Source organism: Loxodonta africana, unplaced genomic scaffold (genome assembly GCF_030014295.1).
Source record: "Loxodonta africana isolate mLoxAfr1 unplaced genomic scaffold, mLoxAfr1.hap2 scaffold_207, whole genome shotgun sequence".
NCBI classification, from domain to species: Eukaryota; Metazoa; Chordata; class Mammalia; order Proboscidea; family Elephantidae; genus Loxodonta; species Loxodonta africana.
In genome coordinates, this window is record NW_026974946.1 from 29,217 (window position 1) to 51,042 (window position 21,826).

Sequence of the window (21,826 nt, forward strand, 5' to 3'; positions counted from 1 at the left end):
TGCCATATGGACAGTGATACAAGGCGATATAGAACAATACAAGTTAGGTTTTTTACTTAGAAAAATAGGGGTAAATATTAAGGCAACCACAAAGAGGTATAACAACTCCATAACTCAAGATAAAAGCCAAGAAAAACATAACGACTCAACAAACATAAAGTCAAACACTACTAAAATGAGGATCTCACAATTGACTAAGAAAAATGTCTCAGCACAAAAAAGTATGTGGAAAAATGAAATTGTCAACAACACACATAAAAAGGCATCAAAATGACAACATTAAACACTTATTTATCTATAATTACGCTGAATGTAAATGGACTAAATGCACCAATAAAGAGTCAGAGAGTCTCGGACTGGATAAAGAAACACGATCCATCTATATGCTGCCTACAAGAGACACACCTTAGACTTAGAGACACAAACAAACTAAAACTCAAAGGATGGAAAAAAAATATATCAAGCAAACAATAAACAAAAAAGAAGAGGAGTAGCAATATTAATTTCTGACAAAATAGACTTTAGACTTAAATCCACCACAAAGGATAAAGAAGGACACTGCATAATGATAAAAGGGACAATTGATCAGGAAGACATAACCATATTAAACATTTATGCACCCAATGACAGGGCTGCAAGATACATAAATCAAATTTTAACAGAACTGAAAAGTGAGATAGACACCGCCACAATTATAGTAGGAGATTTCAACACACCACTTTCGGAGAAGGACAGGACATCCAGTAAGAAGCTCAATAGAGAAACGGAAGACATAGTTACAACAATCAACCAACTTGACCTCATTGACTTATACAGAACTCTCCACCCAACTGCTGCAAAGTATACTTTTTTCCTAGTGCACATGGAACATTCTCTAGAATAGACCACATATTAGGTCATAAAACAAACCTTTGCAGAATCCAAAACATCAAAATATTACAAAGCATCTTCTCAGACCACAAGGCAATAAAACTAGAAATCAATAACAGAAAAACTAGGGAAAAGAAATCAAATACTTGGAAAATGAACAATACCCCCCTGAAAAAAGACTGGGTTATAGAAGACATCAAGGAGGGAAGAAGGGAATTCATAGAATGCAACGAGAATGAAAATACTTCCTATCAAAACCTCTGGGACACAGCAAAAGCAGTGCTAAGAGACCAATTTATATAGATAAATGCACACATACAAAAAGAAAAAAGAGCCAAAATCAGAGAATTGTCCCTACAACTTGAACAAATAGAAAGTGAGCAACAAAAGAATCCATCAGGCACCAGAAGAAAACAAATAACAAAAATTAGAGCTGAACTAAATGAATTAGAGAACAGAAAAAACAACTGAAAGAATTAACAAAGCCAAAAGCTGGTTCTTTGAAAAAATTAAAGAAATTGATAAACCATTGGCTAGACTGACTAAAGAAATATAGAAAAGGAAACAAATAACCCGAATAAGAAACGAGAAGGACCACATCACAACAGACCCAATTGAAATTAAAAGAATCATATCAGATTATTACGAAAAATTGTACTCTAACAAATTTGAAAACCTAGAAGAAATGGATGACTTCCTGGAAAAACACTACCTACCTAAACTAACACATTCAGAAGTGGAACAACTAAATAGACCCATAACAAAAAAAGAGATTGAAACAGTAATCAAAAAACTCCCAATAAATAAAGCCCTGGGCCGGACGGCTTCACAGCAGAGTTCTACCAAACTTTCAGAGAAGAGTTAACACCACTACTACTAAAGGTATTTCAAAGCATAGAAAATGACGGAATACTATCCAGCTCATTCTATGAAGCCACCATCTCCCTGATACCAAAACCAGGTAAAGACATTACAAAAAAAGAAAATTACAGACCTATATCCCTCATGAACATAGATGAAAAATCCTCAACAAAATTCTAGCCAATAGAATCCAACAACACATCAAAAAAATAATTCACCACGACCAAGTGGGATTTATACCAGGTATGCAAGGCTGGTTTAATATCAGAAAAACCATTCATGTAATCCACCACATAAATAAAACAAAAGACAAAAACCACATGATCTTATCAATTGATGCAGAAAAGACATTCGACAAAGTCCAACACCCATTTATGATAAACTCTCACCAAAATAGGAATTGAAGGAAAATTCCTCAACATAATAAAGGGCATCTATGCAAAGCCAACAGCCAATATCACTCTAAATGGAGAGAACCTGAAAGCATTTCCCTTGAGAACGGGAACCAGACAAGGATGCCCTTTATCACCGCTCTTATTCAACATTGTGCTAGAAGTCCTAGCCAGGGCAATTAGGCTAGACAAAGAAATAAAGGGTATCCGGACTGGCAAGGAGGAAGTAAAATTATCTCTATTTACAGATGACATGATTTTATACACAGAAAACCCTAAGGAATCCTCCAGAAAACTACTGGAAGTAATAGAAGAGTTTGGCAGAGTCTCAGGTTATAAGATAAACATACAAAAATCACTCGGATTCCTCTACATCAGCAAAAAGAACACCGAAGAGGAAATCACCAAATCAATACCATTCACAGTAGCCCCCAAGAAGAGAAAATACTTAGGAATAAATCTTACCAAGGATGTAAAAGACCTATACAAAGAAAACTACAAAGCTCTACTACAAGAAATTCAAAAGGACATACTTAAGTGGAAAAACATACCTTGCTCATGGATAGGAAGACTTAACATAGTAAAAATGTCTATTCTACCAAAAGCCATCTATACATACAATGCACTTTCGATCCAAATTCCAATGTCATTTTTTAAGGTGATAAACAAATCACCCACTTCATATGGAAGTGAAAGAAGCCTCGGATAAGCAAAGCATTACTGAAAAAGAAGAAGAAAGTGGGAGGCCTCACGCTACCTGATTTCAGAACTTATTATACAGCCACAGTAGTTAAAACAGCCTAGTATTGGTACAACAACAGGCACATAGACCAGTGGAACAGAATTGAGAACCCAGATAAAAATCCATCCACATATGAGCAGCTGATATTTGACAAAGGCCTAGTGTCAGTTAATTGGGGAAAAGATGGCATTTTTAACAAATGGTGCTGCCATAACTGGATATCCATTTGCAAAAAAATGAAATAGGACCCATACCTCACACCAAGCACAAAAACTAACTCCAAGTGGATCAAAGACCTAAACATAAACACTAAAACAATAAAGATCATGGAAGAAAAAAATAGGGCCAACCTTAGGAGCCCTAATACAAGGCATAAACAGAAGACAAAACATTACCAAAAATGACAAGGAGAAACCAGATAACTGGGACCTCCTAAAAATCAAACACCTATGGTCATCTAAGGACTTCACCAAAAGAGTAAATAGACCACCTACAGACTGGGAAAGAATTTTCAGCTATGACATCTCCGACCAGCACCTGATCTCTAAAATCTATATGATTCTGTCAAAACTCAACCACAAAAAGACAAACAACCCAATCAAGAAGTCGGCAAAGGATATGAACACACACTTCACTAAAGAAGATATTCAGGCAGCTAACAGATATATGAGAAAATGCTCTCGATCATTAGCCATTAGAGAAATGCAAATTAAAACTACGATGAGATTCCATCTCCCTCCAACAAGGTTGGCATTAATCCAAAATAATAAACGTTGGAGAGGTTGCGGAGAGATTGAAACTCTTATATACTGCTGGTGGGAATGTAAAATGGTACAACCACTTTGGAAATCCATCTGGCGTTATCTTAAACAGTTAGAAATAGAGCTACCATACAACCCAGAAATCCCACTCCTCGAAATATACCGTAGAGAAACAAGAGCCTTCACACAAACAGATATATGCACACCCATGTTTATTGCAGCTCTGTTTACAATAGCAAAAAGCTGGAAGCAACCAAGGTGTCCATCAACGGATGAATGGGTAAATAAATTGTGGTATATTCACACAATGGAATACTACGCATCGATAAAGAACGGTGACAAATCTGTGAAACATTTCGTAACATGGAGGAACCTGGAAGACATTATGTTGAGCGAAATCAGTCAGAGGCAAAAGGACAAATATTGTATAAGACCACTATTACAAGATCTTGAGACATAGTATAAACTGAGAAGAACACATACTTTTGTGGTTATGAGGCGGGGAGGGAGGGAGGGAGGGAGAGGGTTTATTACTGATTAATTAGCAGATAAGAACTGCTTTAGGTGAAGGGAAAGACAACACTCAATACATGGAAGGTCAGCTCAATTGGACTGGACCAAAAGCGAAGAAGTTTCCGGGATAAACTGAATGCTTCAAAGGTCAGCGGAGCAAGGGCGGGGGTTTGGGAACCATGGTTTAAGGGGACTTCTAAGTCATTTGGCAAAATAATTCTATTATGAAAACATTCTGCATCCCACTTTGAAATGTGGCATCTGGGGTCTTAAATGCTAACAAGCGGCCATCTAAGATGCATCAATTGGTCTCAACCCACCTGGAGCAAGGGAGAATGAAGAACACCAAGGTCACACGACAACTAAGAGCCCAAGAGACAGAAAGGGCCACATGAACCAGAGACCGACATCATCCTGAGACCAGAAGAACTAGTTGGTGCCCGGCCACAATCGATGACTGCTCTGACAGGGAGCAAAACAGAGAACCCCTGAGGGAGCAGGAGATCAGTGGGATGCAGACCCCAAATTCTCATAAAAAGACCATACTTAATGGTCTGACTGAGACTAGAGGAATCCCAGCGGCCATGGTCCCCCAACCTTCTGTTGGCACAGGACAGGAACCATCCCCGAAGACAACTCATCAGACATGAAAGGGACTGGACAGTGGTAGGAGAGAGATGCTGATGAAGAGTGAGCTAATTATATCAGGTGGACACTTGAGACTGTGTTGGCATCTCCTGTCTGGAGGGGGGATGGGAGGATAGAGAGAGTTGGAAGCTGGCAAAATTGTCACGAAAGGAGAGACTGGAAGGGCTGACTCATTAGGGGGAGAGCAAGTGGGAGTAAGGAGTAAGATGTCTATAAACTTATATGTGACAGACTGACTTGATTTGTAAACGTTCACTTGTAGCTCAATAAAAGTTAATTAAAAAAAAAGACTATCTTTTCCCCATTTAACTGTTTGGGGAACTTTGTCAAATATCCACTGCTCATATGTGGATGGATTTATGTCTGGATTCTCAAATCTGTTCCATTGGTCTATGTCTCTGTTGTTGTACCAGTGCTAGGCTGTTTTGACTACTGTGGTGGTATAATAGATTCTAAAATCAGGTAGGGTAAAGCCTTTGTTCCTCTTTATCAGTAATGTTTTAATTATCTGGGGCCTCTTTCCCTTCCCTATGAAGTTGGTGATTTGTTTCTCTATCTCATTAAAAAATGCCATTGGAATTTGGATCGAAGTTGCATTAAATGTATAGGTCGCTTTTGGTAGAATAGACATTTTTATAATGTTAAGTCTTCCAATCCATGAGCAAGGTATGTTTCTCACTTATATAGGTCTCTTTTGGTTTCTTGCAGAAGTGTATTGCAGTTTTCTTTGTATGAGTCTTTTCCATCTCTAGTAAGATTTATTCCTAAGTATTGTATCTTATGGGGGACCTGTGTAAATGGTATTGATTTGGTGATTTTATCTTCGATGTTCTTTTTGTTGGTGTATAGAAATCCAACTGATTTTTGTATGTGTATCTTGTGTCCTGACACTTTGCAGAGCTTTTCTTTTAGTTTCAGTAGTTTTGTTGAGGTTTCTTAGGTTTTCTGTGTATAAGATCATGTCATTTGCAAATAGAGATAATTTTACTTCTTCCTTGCCAATCGGATGCCCTTTATTTCTTTATCCAGCCTAATTGCTCTGGCTAGGAACTCCAGTATAATGTTGAATAAGAGTGGTGATAAGGGGCATCCTTGTCTGGTTCCCAATCTCAAGGAGAATGTTTTCAGGCTCTCTCCATTTAGGATGATGTTGGCTGTTGGCTTTGTATAAATGCCCTTTATTATGTTGAGAATTTTCCTTCTATTCCTATTTTGCTGTTTTTTTAATCATGAATTGGGTTTTGAAGTTTGTTAAATGCCTTTTCTGCATCAGTTGATAAGATCATGTAGTTCTTGTCTCTTGTTTTATTTATATGATGGATTACGTTAATTGTTTTTCTAATGTTGAACCATCCCTGTATACCTGGTATGAGTCCAACTTGGTCATCGTGAATTATTTTTTTGATATGTTGTTGAATTCTATTGGCTAGGATTTTGTTGAGAATTTTTGCATCTATGTTCATGAGGGATATAGGTCTGTAATTTTCTTTTTTTGTAATGTCTTTACTTGGTTTTGGTGTCGGGGATATGCTGGCTTCATAAAATGAGTTTGGGAGTATTCCACCATTTTCTATGCTCTGAAATACCTCTAGAAGTTGTGGTGTTAACTCTTCTTTGAAAGTTTCGCAGAATACTGCAGTGAAGCCACCCAGGCCAGGGCTTTTTTAGGTTGGGAATTTTTTGATTACCTTTTCAATCTCTTGTTTTGTTATGGGTTTATTTAGTTGTTCTACCTCTATTTGTGTTAGTTTAGGTAGGTAGCGTGTTTCTAGAAATTCATCCCTTTCTTCTAAGTTTTCAAATTTTTTAGAGTACAGTTTCTTGTGGTAATCCAATATGATTCTTTTAATTTCAGTTAGGTCTGTTGTAATATCACGTATCTCAGTTCTTATTCAGGTTATTTGCTTCCTCTCCTGTTTTTCTTTTTCAGATTGGCCAATGGTTTATCAATTTTGTTAATTTTTTCAAAGAACCAGCTTTTGGTCTTGTTAATTCTTTTTTTTTTTTTTCTTAAATAATATTTTATTGCATTTTAGGTGAAAGTTTCCACAGCAAATTAGGTTCCCCTTCAACAATTTTTATACAAATTGTTCCAGGCCATTGGTTACAATTTTTTTTTCCTGTTTTTAGTTTTTTTTTTTTTTTTAATTTTTATTAAGCTTCAAGTGAACATTTACCATTCCAATCAGTCTGTCACATGTAGGTTTACATACATCTTACTCCCTTCTCCCACTTGCTCTCCCCCTATTGAGTCAGCCCTTACGGTCTCTCGTTTCGTGCCAATTTTACTTTCTTCCCACTCTCTCTATCTTCCCATACCCCCTCCAGTCAAGAGTTGCCAACACACTCTCCCGTGTCCACCTGATTTAATTAGCTAACTCTTCATCAGTATCTCTCTCCCCCGCACTGACCAGTCCTTTTCATGCCTGATGATTTGTCTTCGGGGGTGGTTCCTGTCCTGTGCCATCAGAAGTTCTGGGGAGCATTGTCTCTGGGATTCCTCTAGTCGCAATCATACCATTACGTGTGGTCTTTTAATGAGAATTTGGGGTCTGCGTCCCATTGGTCTCCTGCTCCCTCAGGAGTTGTCTGTTGTGTTCCCTGACAGGGCAGACATCGATTGTGGCCGGGCACCAACTAGTTCTTCTGGTCTCAGGATATTGTAGGTCTCTGGTTCAAGTGGCCCTTTCTGTCTCTTGGGTTCTTAGTTGTCGTGTGACCTTGGTGTTCTTCCTTTGCCTTTGCTCCCGGTGGGTTGAGACCAATTAATGTATTTTAGATGGCTGCTTGTTGGCATTTAGGACCCCAGGTGCCACAATTCAAAGTGGGATGCAGAGTGTTTTCATAATAGAATTGTTTTGCCCATTGATTTAGAAGTCCTCTCAAACCAAGTTCCCCAGACCCCAGCCCCTGCTTCGCTATCCTTTGAAGCTTTCATTTTATCTCGGAAACCTCTTTACTTTTAATCCTGTCCAATTAGGCTGACCTTCCTTGTTTTGAGTGTTGTCTTTCCCTTCACCCAAAGCAGTTCCCATCTACAGATTGATCAATAAAAAGCCCTCTCCCTCCCTCCCTCCCTCCCCCCTTTGTAACCACAAAAGTATGTGTTCTTTTCCGTTTTTTCTATTTCTCAAGATCTTATAATAGTGGTCTTATACAATATTTGTCCTTTTGCAACTGACTCATTTCGCTCAGCATAATGCCTTCCAGATTCCTCCATGTTATGAAATGTTTCAGAGATTCGTCACTATTCTTTATCGATGCGTAGTATTCCATTGTGTGAATATACCACAATTTATTTACCCATTCATCCGTTGACGGACATCTTGGTTGCTTCCAGCTTTTTGCTATTGTAAACAGAGCTGCAATAAACATGGGTGTGCATATATCTGTTTGTGTGAAGGGTCTTGTATTTTTAGGGTATATTCCGAGGAGTGGGATTTCTGGGTTGTATGGTAGTTCTATTTCTAACTGTTTAAGATAACGCCAGATGGATTTCCAAAGTGGTTGTACCATTTTACAATCCCACCAGCAGTGTATGAGAGTTCCAGTCTCTCCGCAGCCTCTCCAACATTTATTATTTTGTGTTTTTTAAATTAATGCCAGTCTAGTTGGTGTCAGATGGAATCTCATCGTAGTTTTAATTTGCATTTCTCTAATGGCTAATGATCGAGAGCATTTTCTCATGTATCTGTTGGCTGCCTGAATATCTTCCTTAGTGAAATGTGTGTTCATATCCTTTGCCCACTTCTTGATTGGGTTGTTTGTCTTTTTGTGGTTGATTTTTGACAGAATCATGTAGATTTTAGAGATCAGGCGCTGGTCTGAGATGTCATAGCTGAATATTCTTTCCCAGTCTGTAGGTGGTCTTTTTACTCTTTTGGTGAAGTCTTTAGATGAACATAGGTGTTTGATTTTTAGGAGCTCCCAGTTATCTGGTTTCTCTTCATCATTTTTGGTAATGTTTTGTATTCTGTTTATGCCCTGTATTAGGGCTCCTAGGGTAAAAAAAAAAAAAAAAATTTTTTTTTTTGTCCTATTTTTTCTTCCATGATTTTTATCGTTTTAGTCTTTATGTTTAGGTCTTTGATCCACTTGGAATTAGTTTTTGTGCATGGTGTGAGGTATGGGTCCTGTTTCATTCTTTTGCAAATGGATATCCAGGTATGCCAGCACCATTTGTTAAAAAGACTATTATTTCCCCAATTGACTGACACTGGTCCTTTGTCAAATATCAGCTGCTCATAAATGGATGGATTTATATCTGGATTCTCAATTCTGTTCCATTGGTCTATGTGCTTGTTGTTGTACCAGTACCAGGCTGTTTTGACTACTGTAGCTATATAATAGGTTCTGAAATCAGGTAGGGTGAGGCCTCCCACTTTCTTCTTCTTTTTCAGTAATGTTTTGCTTATCCGGGGGTTCTTTCCTTTCCATATGAAATTAGTGATTTGTTTCTCTATTCCCTTAAAGTATGACATTGGTATTTGGATTGGAAGTGCGTTGTATGTATAAATGGCTTTTGGTAGAATAGACATTTTTACTATGTTAAGTCTTCCTATCCATGAGCAGGGTATGTTTTTCCATTTAAGTGTGTCCTTTTGAATTTCTTGTAGCAGAGTTTTATAGTTTTCTTTGTATAGGTCTTTTACATCCTTGGTAAGATTTATTCCTAAGTATTTTATCTTCTTGGGGGCTACTGTGAATGGTATTGATTTGGTTATTTCCTCTTCGGTGTTCTTTTTGTTGATGTAGAGGAATCCAAGTGATTTTTGTATGTTTATTTTATATCCTGAGACTCTTCCAAACTCTTCTATTAGTTTCAGTAGTTTTCTGGAGGATTTCTTAGGGTTTTCCATGTATACGATCATGTCATCTGCAAATAGTGATAGCTTTACTTCCTCCTTACCAATCTGGATACCCTTTATTTCTTTGTCTAGCCTAATTGCCCTGGCTAGGACTTCAAGTACGATGTTGAATAAGAGCGGTGATAAAGGGCATCCTTGTCTGGTTCCCGTTCTCAAGGGAAATGCTTTCAGGTTCTCTCCATTTAGAGTGATATTGGCTGTTGGCTTTGCATAGATGCCCTTTATTATGTTGAGGAATTTTTCTTCAATTCCTATTTTGGTAAGAGTTTTTATCATGAATGGGTGTTGGACTTTGTCAAATGCCTTTTCTGCATCAATTGATAAGATCATGTGGTTTTTGTCTTTTGTTTTATTTATGTGATGGATTACATTAATGGTTTTTCTGATATTAAACCAGCCTTGCATACCTGGTATAAATCCCACTTGATCAGGGTGAATTATTTTTTTGATGTGTTGTTGGATTCTATTGGCTAGAATTTTGTTAAGGATTTTTGCCTCTATGTTCATGAGGGATATAGGTCTATAATTTTCTTTTTTTGTAATGTCTTTACCTGGTTTTGGTATCAGGGAGATGGTAGCTTCATAGAATGAGTTGGGTAGTATTCCGTCTTTTTCTATACTTTGAAATACCTTCAATAGTAATGGTGTTAAGTCTTCTCTGAAGGTTTGGTAGAACTCTGCAGTGAAGCCAACTGGGCCAGGGCTTTTTTTTGTTGGGAGTTTTTTGATTACCGTTTCAATCTCTTTTTTTGTTATGGGTCTATTTAGTTGTTGTACTTCTGAATGTGTTAGTTTAGGTAAGTAGTATTGTTCCAAGAATTTATCCTTTTCTTCTAGGTTTTCAAATTTGTTAGCGTACAATTTTGTGTAGTAATCTGATATGATTCTTTTGATTTCATTTGGTTCTGTTGTGATGTGGTCCTTCTCGTTTCTTATTCGGGTTATTTGTTTCCTTTCCTGTTTTTCTTTAGTCAGTCTAGCCAATGGTTTATCAATTTTGTTAATTTTTTCAAAGAACCAGCTTTTGGCTTTGTTAATTCTTTCAATTGTTTTTCTGTTCTCTAATTCATTTAGTTCAGCTCTAATTTTTATTATTTGTTTTCTTCGGGTGCCTGATGGATTCTTTTGTTGCTCACTTTCTATTTGTTCAAGTTGTCGGGACAGTTCTCTGATTTTGGCTCTTTCTTCTTTTTGTATGTGTGCATTTATCGATATAAATTGGCCTCTGAGCACTGCTTTTGCTGTGTCCCAGAGGTTTTGATAGGAAGTATTTTCATTCTTGTTGCTTTCTAAGAATTTCCTTATTCCCTCCTTGATGTCTTCTATAACCCAGTCTTTTTTCAGGAGGGTATTGTTCATTTTCCAAGTATTTGATTTCTTTTCCCTAGTTTTTCTGTTATTGATTTCTAGCTTCATTGCCTTGTGGTCTGAGAAAATGCTTTGTAATATTTCGATGTTTTGGATTCTGGAAAGATTTGTTTTATGCCCTAATATGTGGTCTATTCTAGAGAATGTTCCATGTGCGCTAGAAAAAAAAGTATATTTTGCAGCAGTTGGGTGGAGAGTTCTGTATAAGTCAATGAGGTCAAGTTGGTTGATTGTTGTAAGTAGGTCTTCCGTGTCTCTATTGAGCTTCTTACTGGATGTCCTGTCCTTCTCCGAAAGTGGTGTGTTGAAGTCTCCTACTATATATGTGGAGGTGTCTATCTCACTTTTCAATTCTGTTAAAATTTGATTTATGTATCTTGCAGCCCTGTCATTAGGTGCGTAAATATTTAATATGGTTATGTCTTCCTGATCAATTGTCCCTTTTATCATTATATAGTGTCCTTCTTTATCCTTTGTGGTGGATTTAAGTCTAAAGTCTATTTTGTCAGAAATTACTATTGCTACTCCTCTTCTTTTTTGCTTATTGTTTGCTTGATATATTTTTTCCATCCTTTGAGTTTTAGTTTGTTTGTGTCTCTAAGTCTAAGGTGTGTTTCTTGTAGGCAGCATATAGATGGATCGTGTTTTTTTATCCAGTCCGTGACTCTCTGTCTCTTTATTGGTGCATTTAGTCCATTTACATTCAGCGTAATTATAGATAAGTAAGTTTTTAGTGCTGTCATTTTGATGCCTTTTCATGTGTGTTGTTGGCCATTTCATTTTTCCACTTGCTTTTTTGTGCTGAGACGTTTTTCTTAGTAGCTTGTGAGATCCTCATTTTCATAATGTTTAACTTTGTGTTTATTGAATCGTTACGTTTTTCTTGGCTTTTTTCTTGAGTTATGGAATTGATATTCCTTTTTGTGGTTACCTTTTTATTTACCCCTATTTTTCTAAGTAAAAACCTAACTTGTATCCTTCTATTTCGCCTTGTATCACTCTCCATCTGGCAGTTCAATGCCTCCTATATTTAGTCCCTCTTTTTGATTATTTTGATCGTTTATCTATTGATTTCCATGATTTCCTGTTGTGTGTATTATTTTGTTTATTTATTTATTTTTTAGAATTAGTCTTAATTTGTTTTTGTGCTTTCCCTGTTTGAGTTGCGTTGATATCAGGACGTTCTGTTTTGTGACCTTGTATTGTGCTGGTACCTGATATTATTGGTCATCAGGCCAAACAATCTCCTTTAGCATTTCTTGCAGTCTTGGTTTAGTTTTTGCAAATTCTCTAAACTTGTGTTTATCTGTAAATATCTTAATTTCTCCTTCATATTTCAGAGAAAGTTTTGCTGGATATATGATCCTTGGTTGGCAGTTTTTCTCGTTTAGTGCTCTGTATATGTCGTCCCATTCCCTTCTTGCCTGCATGGTTTCTGCTGAGTAGTCTGAACTTATTCTTATTGATTCTCCCTTGAAGGAAACCTTTCTTTTCTCCCTGGCTGCTTTTAAAATTTTCTGTTTGTCTTTGGTTTTGGCAGGTTTGATGATGATATGTCTTGGTGTTTTTCTTTTTGGATCAATCTTAAATGGGGTTCGATGAGCATCTTGGATAGATATCCTTTCGTCTTTCATGATGTCAGGGAAGTTTTGTGTCAGGAGTTCTTCAAATATTTTCTCTGTGTTTTCTGTCCCCCCTCCCTGTTCTGGGACTCCAATCACTCGCAAGTTATCCTTCTTGATAGAGTCCCACATGATTCTTAGGGTTTCTTCATTTTTTTTAATTCTTTTATCTGATTTTTTTTCAGCTATGTTGGTGTTGTTTCCCTGGTCCTCCAGAAGTCCCAGTCTACATTCTAATTGCTCGAGTCAGCTCCTCTGACTTTCTATTGCGTTGTCAAATTCTGTAATTTTATTGTTAATCTTTTGGATTTCTACATGCTGTCTCTCTATGGATTCTTGCAACTTGTTAATTTTTCCACTATGTTCTTGAATAATCTTTTTGAGTTCTTCAACAGTTTTATCAGTGTGTTCCTTGGCTTTTTCTGCATTTATCCTAATTTCATTTGTGATATCTTTAAGCATTCTGTAAATTAGTTTTTTATATTCTGTATCTGATAATTCCAGGATTGTATCTTCATTTGGGAAAGATTTTGATTCTTTTGTTTGGGGGGTTGGAGAAGCTGTCATGGTCTGTTTCTTTATGTGGTTTGATATGGACTGCTGTCTCCGAGCCATCACTGGGAAACTAGATTTTCCAAGTAGTCAGCTAAAAAAAAATGCAGTCAGATCCCTATCTGAATTCTCTCTCTGGCTCCAGGTATTCGGATGTTAATGGGGTCGCCTGGGGAGAGTGGGGGAGGGATCTGAGAGCTAGGAGTGTAGCACCACAGAATATAGAGCTGAACACCACGTTCACGCTCCGCCCCCGTTTGCCAAAATCCGGGCTGGACGGGTCCCTGGCTAGGACACTGCTTTCCTTGCTCGGAAACCAGTCACTTCCTCCTGGGGGCTTCCTCCGGTGCGCGGCACTGCTCGTGGGCACTGGGTGGGCGTTTCCCGCACGAACGGGTGGGCCCGCCCCCAGGGTCTATTCAGGCGATTATAATTAGGTCCCGCGGTCATGCCCCGCCTGTGCGCGCGCCCAAATCCCAGCGGGATGACTTCCGGGTTGAGACGCTGCTTTCCCTGTTCGGGAACCAGTCACTTCCTCCCCGGGACTTCTCCTTCGGGAGCGCCACACCTCTCGCGCGAACTGGTTTGGCGTCACCTGCACGGCCAGGTGGGCCCGCCCCCTGGGTCAATTCAGGGTAATAAAAATGGACCCCGCGCTCACGCCCCGCTCATGCGCGCGCCCAAGCCCCGGCAGGACGGCACCCCGTCTGGGACGCTACTTTCTGCGCTTCGGGACCAATCAGTTCCTCCCGGGGACTTCTCCTTCCGGTGTGCCACACCTCTCTCGCAAACTGGGAGGGCGTCACTCGCACGACCAGGTGGTCCCGCCCCCTGGGTCAATTCAGGGTAATAAAAATGGACCCCGCGCGCATGCCCCGCCCGCGCGCGCGCGCGTGCCCAGATCCCAGCGGAATGGCTCCCCGTCTGGGATGCTGCTTTCCCTGTTTTGAGACCAGACACTTCCAGGGATTTCTCCCTCTGGTGTGCCGTGCCACACGCACGGACTGGGTGTGCGTCCTCCCGCACGAACGTGTGGGCCCCGCCCTGGGGTCACTTTAGGGAAATATAGTTGACCCCCCCCCGCTCGCGCCCCGTCGGCTTCTCGCCTGACTCCCGGCGGGACGGCACCCCAGCTGGGACGCTGTTCTCCCCCCTCCCAGATCAGTCACTGCCTCCCGGGTGCTTCTCCCTCCGGCTGCGCCCCTACGCCGCCCGCGCCAACCTGCTAGACTTCCTCCCGGGATGGGTTCGGGGGGGAAGGGGTGGGCCCCCTTTCTGTGCCGTCTGCCCCCCTGGGCTCTGCCCCAGATCGAGCTCCGAAGGTCACCTGCCTGGTGCGCTGGCTCCTAGTTCTGAAAACAGTCGCTGTCTGCCCGTATTTGTTCGTTTTCTGTCTCTAAGTCTGTGCTTGTTGTTCAGAGTTCGTAGATTGTTATGTATGTGATCGATTCCCTTGTTTTTCCGAGTCTTTGTTGCAAGAGGGATCCGCGGTAGCGTCCACCTAGTCCGCCATCTTGGCCCCCGCCTCTGGTCTTGTTAATTCTTTTAATTGTTTTTCTGTTCTCTATTTCATTTAACCCTGCTTTAATTTTTATTTGTTTTCTTCTGGTGCCTGAGGGTTTCTTTTGTTGCTCTCTTTCTATTTGTTCAAGTTATAGGGATAATTATTTGATTTTGGCCCCTTGTTCTTTTTTGTATGTGTGCATTTCTTGCTATAAATTGACCTCTGATCACTGCTTTAGCTTTGAAAATTTGAAATGGGCTTGAAAATTAAAAGGGCAAAATTATCTTTATTCTTAGATCATTATGATTGTATATCTGGAAAACCAAAAATAGCATGTTCGTGTAATAAGATAATTCTGTAAGTGGCTGTTAGAAATCATAAATCAATGATTGTCTTTTATATAGAGAGAGTTAATGTCTGTGAAATATAATAGAAAAACAAATTCATACATGGTGAATAAATATTATTTAAATCACCTGTAGAAGAAACTAAGATTGTATAATGCTGGTATGAAAAATAAATTAAAATACCTTTGAGTGATATGTTTTAAAAAAAGTGGGAGTTTAAAAAAATAGAAAATTATATCTTTTTTTTTTTTTTTGATAGTACAACCCAAACCAGACAAGGGAGAGAAAAACCTTTTCAAGCAACCCTCCAAAGCCAGAGCGTTAAATAAAAGGAGCAGTATATTTGGCTAGATTAAATAAAACCTGTGGGGAAAACATTACCACAATTAAAATAAAAAACATAACTTTTTCATACTCAAGAAATATGATACCAATAGATGTTAAATTTACTAACACAGGAAGTTTAAAGTAAGCAATGATATCAATAAAAATGGGGAAATTTTACGAAATGAGGACTCAGATAAATGACTTGTGCATTATTAAAGCTTGATTAGGTTTACTGAGAGTTAAATGTACTCTCACCAAAAGAATGAAAAATTATATTTTTTATTATCATAATATTAAGGAATGCTGGTCCCAGGTAACAATCTTTTGTGATTTCCTTGGAGCTCTGGAGATAAATGAGGTAATTCCTGTAATGTCCCTTTCCTTCTGAGGAAAATGTGGTGGTTAATTTGGTTCTATTCCCAGGGTATGATCTTATTTAACTCAAAGAGAAGTCGTTAAAATAGGGAGAAGACATAGGCCAGAAGTTCATAGTTTAGTCTACTCTGTCTGGTACAAGACTATGCATGTGATGTGGATGGAAGAACCTGGGTAAGGTTGGATAGTCCTTGCACTGAATTTGTTTTTACCTTACATCCCTTTTCAACTTTAATCAGATGTCTTCACTTTTGTAAGTATTCAATTTCTCATCTTTAAGGTGTGGATAATAGGTCTGCTGTGAGGTTCCGAAGTGATATGAGTAGGTGGGCAAAGTACAAATGTGATGAATATCAGCTGTTAGTGTCATCCCCTAGAAGTTCACAAGAAGAGATAGGATGGGACCCCACAAAACCAGCTCCTTACTAGCTGTTGGGCTTCTGTGTATCCTGTGCCCAATGGTTAAGTGCTTCACTGCTAATGAAAAGGTTGGTGGTTTCAACCCACCTAGACCCTCCGTGGGAGAAAGACCTGGCAGCGATATGTTCCTATAAAAATTATAGCCCAAAAAATCCTAGGGGACAGTTCTACTCTGTCACATGGTTTTGCTATGAATTAAAATAAACTCAAAGCCACTTTTCAGTAATACAAAGAATTAAGATGTGAGATTTGTTTTAAATAAAGAGAAGCACCGTGCTGAGGAGGGTTGAGGAGTCATTTTTGCACTAGCTGTTTTACGATGACAAGCTGAGATACAGCTGAGCGTGTCTGAGTCCACAATGTTGTGTCAAACATTCAAGCACAGCAACTAGAACCCAGGCATTTGGAGTGAGGTCACCTGTGTTCAAATTCCAGCTCCACCATTGTGTGAAGTGGGGCTAATCCCTTAAAATCTCTATAGGTCCAAGCCTTCAATGTAATGGGCACATAATGGGTTGCTTTGAGCACAGATGTAAGTTATATTAAATACTGCATGGACAGATCTTAGAATGTGGCCATTGCAGGGTGAGTGGTCAGGATCTCACTTTCCCAATAGTGCGTTTCTCAAACTGTGAATCATCCCTGACTTCTACCAGCATTCCAAAATAAAAATAAGGGTTTTTTCTCAGGTCCTCTTATTCTGAAGAAAATAAAACAATAGGCTGCTAAACTAGGAAGAATTAGAGTGGGGAAGTAGGATCCTGGTTAACTATAAGGCATGTCCTCACTGCGACCCAGGGACCTAGACTCCGGGTTATTTAAAAAGTAATGCAAAATTGTTTCTGGACATAGAGAAATTCTAAGAATCTTTAATTTTATTCTGATTATGACTTGTTCTAACTGGTTTATCTGAATCCATATATTAATAAACTTTTCCTTGAATTGGTCAAAGGCAGTTAAGTGTTTGACCACTATTTCAAATCATACAGCTTGGAGCCTGCAGTGAGTTCCAGGGAATTCATAATCAGAAAAAAAAGAGAGAAGCTCAAGCTGTATATTGGTGTCCCCCAAGTTATTTATATTGGCAACCAAATGTAAGGGGTGGTCCCCTCACAGCAGGAGGTCTTACAGAGGCAAGTGGGGTACAGGGAGCTGACAGCCAACGAGTGATGAAATAACTTTCTTCAAATCAGTGATAATTTTTTTTAACTTCATAATTAAAAATAAAGGAGAAATAAAACGTGTTGTCCATCTTCCCTCAGGTTAGAACTGTCTCATTTAGCAAGACCATCTCCTGCATATGGCTGCCAATTCGAGAAGAATGGTGACACCAATACATAGATTGTTGCTCAGTGCTGTCTTCCTGTAGCATCTTGTGCTCTAATAAGCAGAAGAGTTTGCTTTAAGGCTGGGGCACAGGGCACAGGTAGGCTGGGACAAAATAGGCCACTATGGGAAAGGGGCAGGGACAGGAAACCAGCACAGAGAGCATATTTTACCTCCCTCTCAATTGTGTAGCCAAAGTGGAAAAATTTATAGACACATCGCTGTGTCTAGAATTTTATTTTTACCTTCATTTCAATTATGTTCAATAAATAATATTTCATTCATCAGTTTTATCTTGTTTAGATGATGTTCTGTCTTTTCTTTTGCTTTAATTCTTATTCTGAACTCTTACTCCAGGCCATTTTTTAATAACTCATAGCTATACTATCAGACTATAGGGTCGCTATGAGTCGGAATCGACTCAATGGCACTGAGTTTGTTTGTTTTTTTAATACTATCAGAATACTATCCTGACTTGTCTCGCTACCTTAAAAATATCTTCCTTTCAAAGGTTACTAAATATGAAGAGCAGTAACTTTCTAGAAAATTTCACGTTAATTATTCTCTTTTTAGATAAATACCTATCACCCATGCTGTCAACTGTCCTCTCCCCATTACCCCAGACCAATTTAGTGACCCTTGCTAAAGAGTGTTCTACCTACATACCCTTCAGGCTGCCAAGGTTCTGCTTGGCATGGTGTGAGCCACGTTGCCTGGATTAAAAGATATTCTCTTTTCTTTTTCCTTCCTAAATATTTCCCATTTGTCAAAGGTTAATTATTTTATGCCCCACATTTTTTACATGAAATATATCTTAATTCCTGCATCTCTCTGGAAGCACATACTGTATATTCTCACTTGTCCCGATAGAGAGCATCTTACATGTTTATTTTAATTTTGGTTAGGAAAACATATGTTTTTTTTAACAATTAAAATGTAAATTCAGAGTATTGTTAAAAATAATCAAAACTCAACAAAATTGAAACTTGAATTTTTTTTCCGAGTAGTTATTCTATATGGATATAGGGAGACCATTCTGATTTAAAAGAAAAAAAAGCAAATGTTTAGACATAGGCTAGTTACAGTAAGGCTTACAACTAGAAGAGGACAGAGAAGAATAGAAGATGAATCATTTTCTTATCTTAACAGGATAGATCGTAACTTGCTCTCTTCCTTTTACTGAGATCTACTGGTTACTGATATTAGTCAGGTCGCAAAGTGGCCTCTGCCCCTCCACCCACCAGCAGCCATGACACTTTTTGAAATTTAAATTAAATAAGTCTGGCTCCAAACAGGAAGGAAAAGGTGAACAATTTTGGGTGACAAAAACCCCTGGCTTGATTAATTTTGGGTCAGGAATTTTTATGGTTAGTACTTGGTTTTGTGGGTAAGAAAAATCATAAAATCAAAGGAAGATGTCTGTTTTTAATTTCTCTCTATGACAATTTTAGTTTTGAGATAAAGAACTTGAACATCAAAGACAAACTGACATTGTTGCTGAGAACTTATTTCGGCTGAGGATATCACCAAAGGAGGCTTCAGGGATAGAACCAAAGAAAAGCAGAAGACTTTTTTTTTGGAGGGGGCACCTACTTTTAAAAGAAAAAAATATATGAAAATTTTCGTGGTGAAAAAGACAAAGACACTTTATTTACCTGAAAACCTCTGATTCACTGGACCAGCTCCTCGAAGCCAGCAGCAGCAAAGCTGTGGAACCTGCCTGGGAGAGGAACACTTTTAGGACAGGTGAAATGAATGTGAATACTTTTTCTGCACAATTCAAATTCTTCAATTCTACTTTGAAGTGATTACTAAATTTAGGAACAGGTTTTGGTAAAACAAAATATAACATAAAATGGTAGAGAATAGAGGATAATTTTCTGTTGTCCATGTCCCTAATAAGTTGCCCAAATGTTTCCATCTAAGATATCTCAAATCCTTTCATAAGGTTTGACTCTAAGTGTCAGTGGTTGCTATCTATGTCAGAAGATGAAGATAGTTTTTTTAAAGAACATAAAATATATAAAACAAACACATGCCAAATATTTTAAGTAATTAATTAGTGATTGAGAGAGCTAGTAAGATATTCAAAATCAAAATCAAATTTCACACATAAAAGAACAGATAAGCATGGCTGAAAAAAAATACAAATAGATGCAAAATGGATCTATCTACAGAGAAAATACCAATTGCATTCCGCTAAAACTAAATTAGTTTGTATTTGTATAGGCAATAATTTTTATTATTAACAGTTTTATACAACTTCTACAATTGTAAGATAGCTTAAAGACAATAAATAACAAACATAACCCAGTCCACTAAAGAGAAGACTCAGCTTTTTTTCCTGTTTCAAAGATTTTCACAATTTTTCCTGACACTGGCATAATGAAGAAAGATGCAATGAGTAGAGGAAATGATATTGGTTAAGTGTTTTCTTATCCAGTAATTATGCATAAGTTGTGTATGAATTATTTAATTGAATCAAAAGAATGATCCAATGATAACACTTACACAGTAGGTTGAATAAGGATACTCAAAAAATGTATATGAGATCACAAAGCTTGTAAACAGCTGATCTAAAATTTGTACTCAGGACTGACTGGTCCCAAATTTGTGCACTTTCTCACTACATATTTCAATACAAGGTATATGAAATTCTATTTGAATTAGATGTGGAATATGGGCCTTAATCAACATAGAATGACAAGGTGGATGATTTGGACTTGACTGATAACCATTTTCAGTCATTCAGTTAATGGGATTATTTGTGTTCAATTACCTCCTGAAGACTTGGTGGTGTTACTCTTGTATGGCATGGAATACCTGCACATGTTTCAGAGAAAGTGAACCTGAGAAAGTAGAAGAGTAAACTCCCTTGACTAAATCACAAGTTGTTCATTTTATTTTTTTAGAGTCATTGATTAAACACCCAGAGAAATGAACAACTTCACCTCTGTGACCATGTTCTTCCTAATGGGGTTTTCTGATGTTCGGGAGATCCAGATCTCACATGCTGTGTTGTTTTTGCTGCTATACCTGGCAGCTGTACTGGGGAACGTTCTCATCATCACTCTCACAAGCAAGGATCATCGGCTCCACACCCCTATGTATTTCTTCCTGCAGAACTTGTCCTTTCTGGATCTCTGCCTCATTTCCATCACTGTTCCCAAATCCATCGCAAACTCTCTGGCTAATCACACCACCATCTCATTTCTCGGCTGTGTTTCACAGGTATTTTTCTTCTTCCTCTCAGCCACTACAGAAGTATCTCTACTCACAGTGATGTCTTATGACCGCTACGTTGCCATCTGCCACCCACTGAGGTATGAAGTCATCATGAGCCATGGAGCCTGTGTGCAGATGGCAGCTTCCTCATGGGTCAGTGGAGTTCTCAATGCAATTCTGCACACAGCTTCTACCTTCTCCATACCAGTGTGTGGGTCTCCTGAAATTCGTCAGTTCTTCTGTGATGTTCCACAACTGCTGTCCCTCGCCTGTTCTTATAATACTGTGGAATTAGTAGTCATTGGGCTCACCCTGGTGTTAGGTTTTGGCTGTTTTGTGTTTATTGATATCTCTTACATTCACATCTTCTCCACTGTTCTGAGAATCCCATCCAGAGAAGGCAGGTCTAGAGCTTTCTCCACGTGCTTGCCTCACCTCACTGTTGTGACTCTCTTTCTCTTTTCTGGCTTTCTTGCCTATTTACGACCTTTACCCAAATCACCATCACCCTTGGATTTGCTGGTGTCGGTATTCTATACTATGGTGCCGCCCATCATGAATCCCGCCATCTACAGTCTGAGAAATAAGGATATGAAGATGGCATTAAAGAAACTTAAAGAGTGGGCATTGCCCTTCAAATTAGGAGAGTTAATGCCACATATATCATGATCTTTCAATCACTGACAGAATTGTCTGAACAATCTGGTTGCATAGTCTGAATATAATATTGGATATTTAAAGTAAGAATTTCTGTGAAAACTCTGGTTGTACTCATTGAATTGCTACTAACAGGCACTATCACTAGACGAAGTGAGTGGAAAAACCAGTAGTTCCATTTGTAATTGGGCAGACACATGCTGACCTTATATTTATCATCTTAATTGTAAAACAAACATAGAAAACAGCAGTTGTTTTCCAGTTAATTCCAACTTGTGGCAACCACGTGTATGCAGAGTAGAACTGTGCATAGGGTCTTCAAGGCTGTGGCCTTTCGGAAGCAGATCTCTGGTCTTTCTTCAGAGGCCTCGTAGTAGGTTTAAATCATCAGTCTTTCATTTAGTAGTCGAGTACTTAATCATCTGTTCTACCTAGGGATTCCTTATAG

At 38.6% G+C, this 21,826-nt stretch overlaps 1 protein-coding gene across 1 annotated transcript; it reads left to right on the forward strand.

The window, feature by feature from the left end:
* Positions 1–19,774: 19,774 nt before the first annotated feature.
* On the forward strand, positions 19,775–21,499 carry LOC135229327 (olfactory receptor 14A16-like). The gene has a single exon (XM_064278957.1). The coding sequence runs from the start codon at positions 20,434–20,436 to the stop codon at positions 21,388–21,390; it is 957 nt and encodes a 318-aa protein (XP_064135027.1). The 5' UTR covers positions 19,775–20,433; the 3' UTR covers positions 21,391–21,499.
* Positions 21,500–21,826: the final 327 nt, after the last annotated feature.

What these genes read in the sequence shown, in the direction of transcription:
- LOC135229327 (XM_064278957.1), top strand. Translation starts at nt 20,434, where the DNA reads ATGAACAACTTCACCTCTGTGACCATGTTCTTCCTAATGGGGTTTTCT.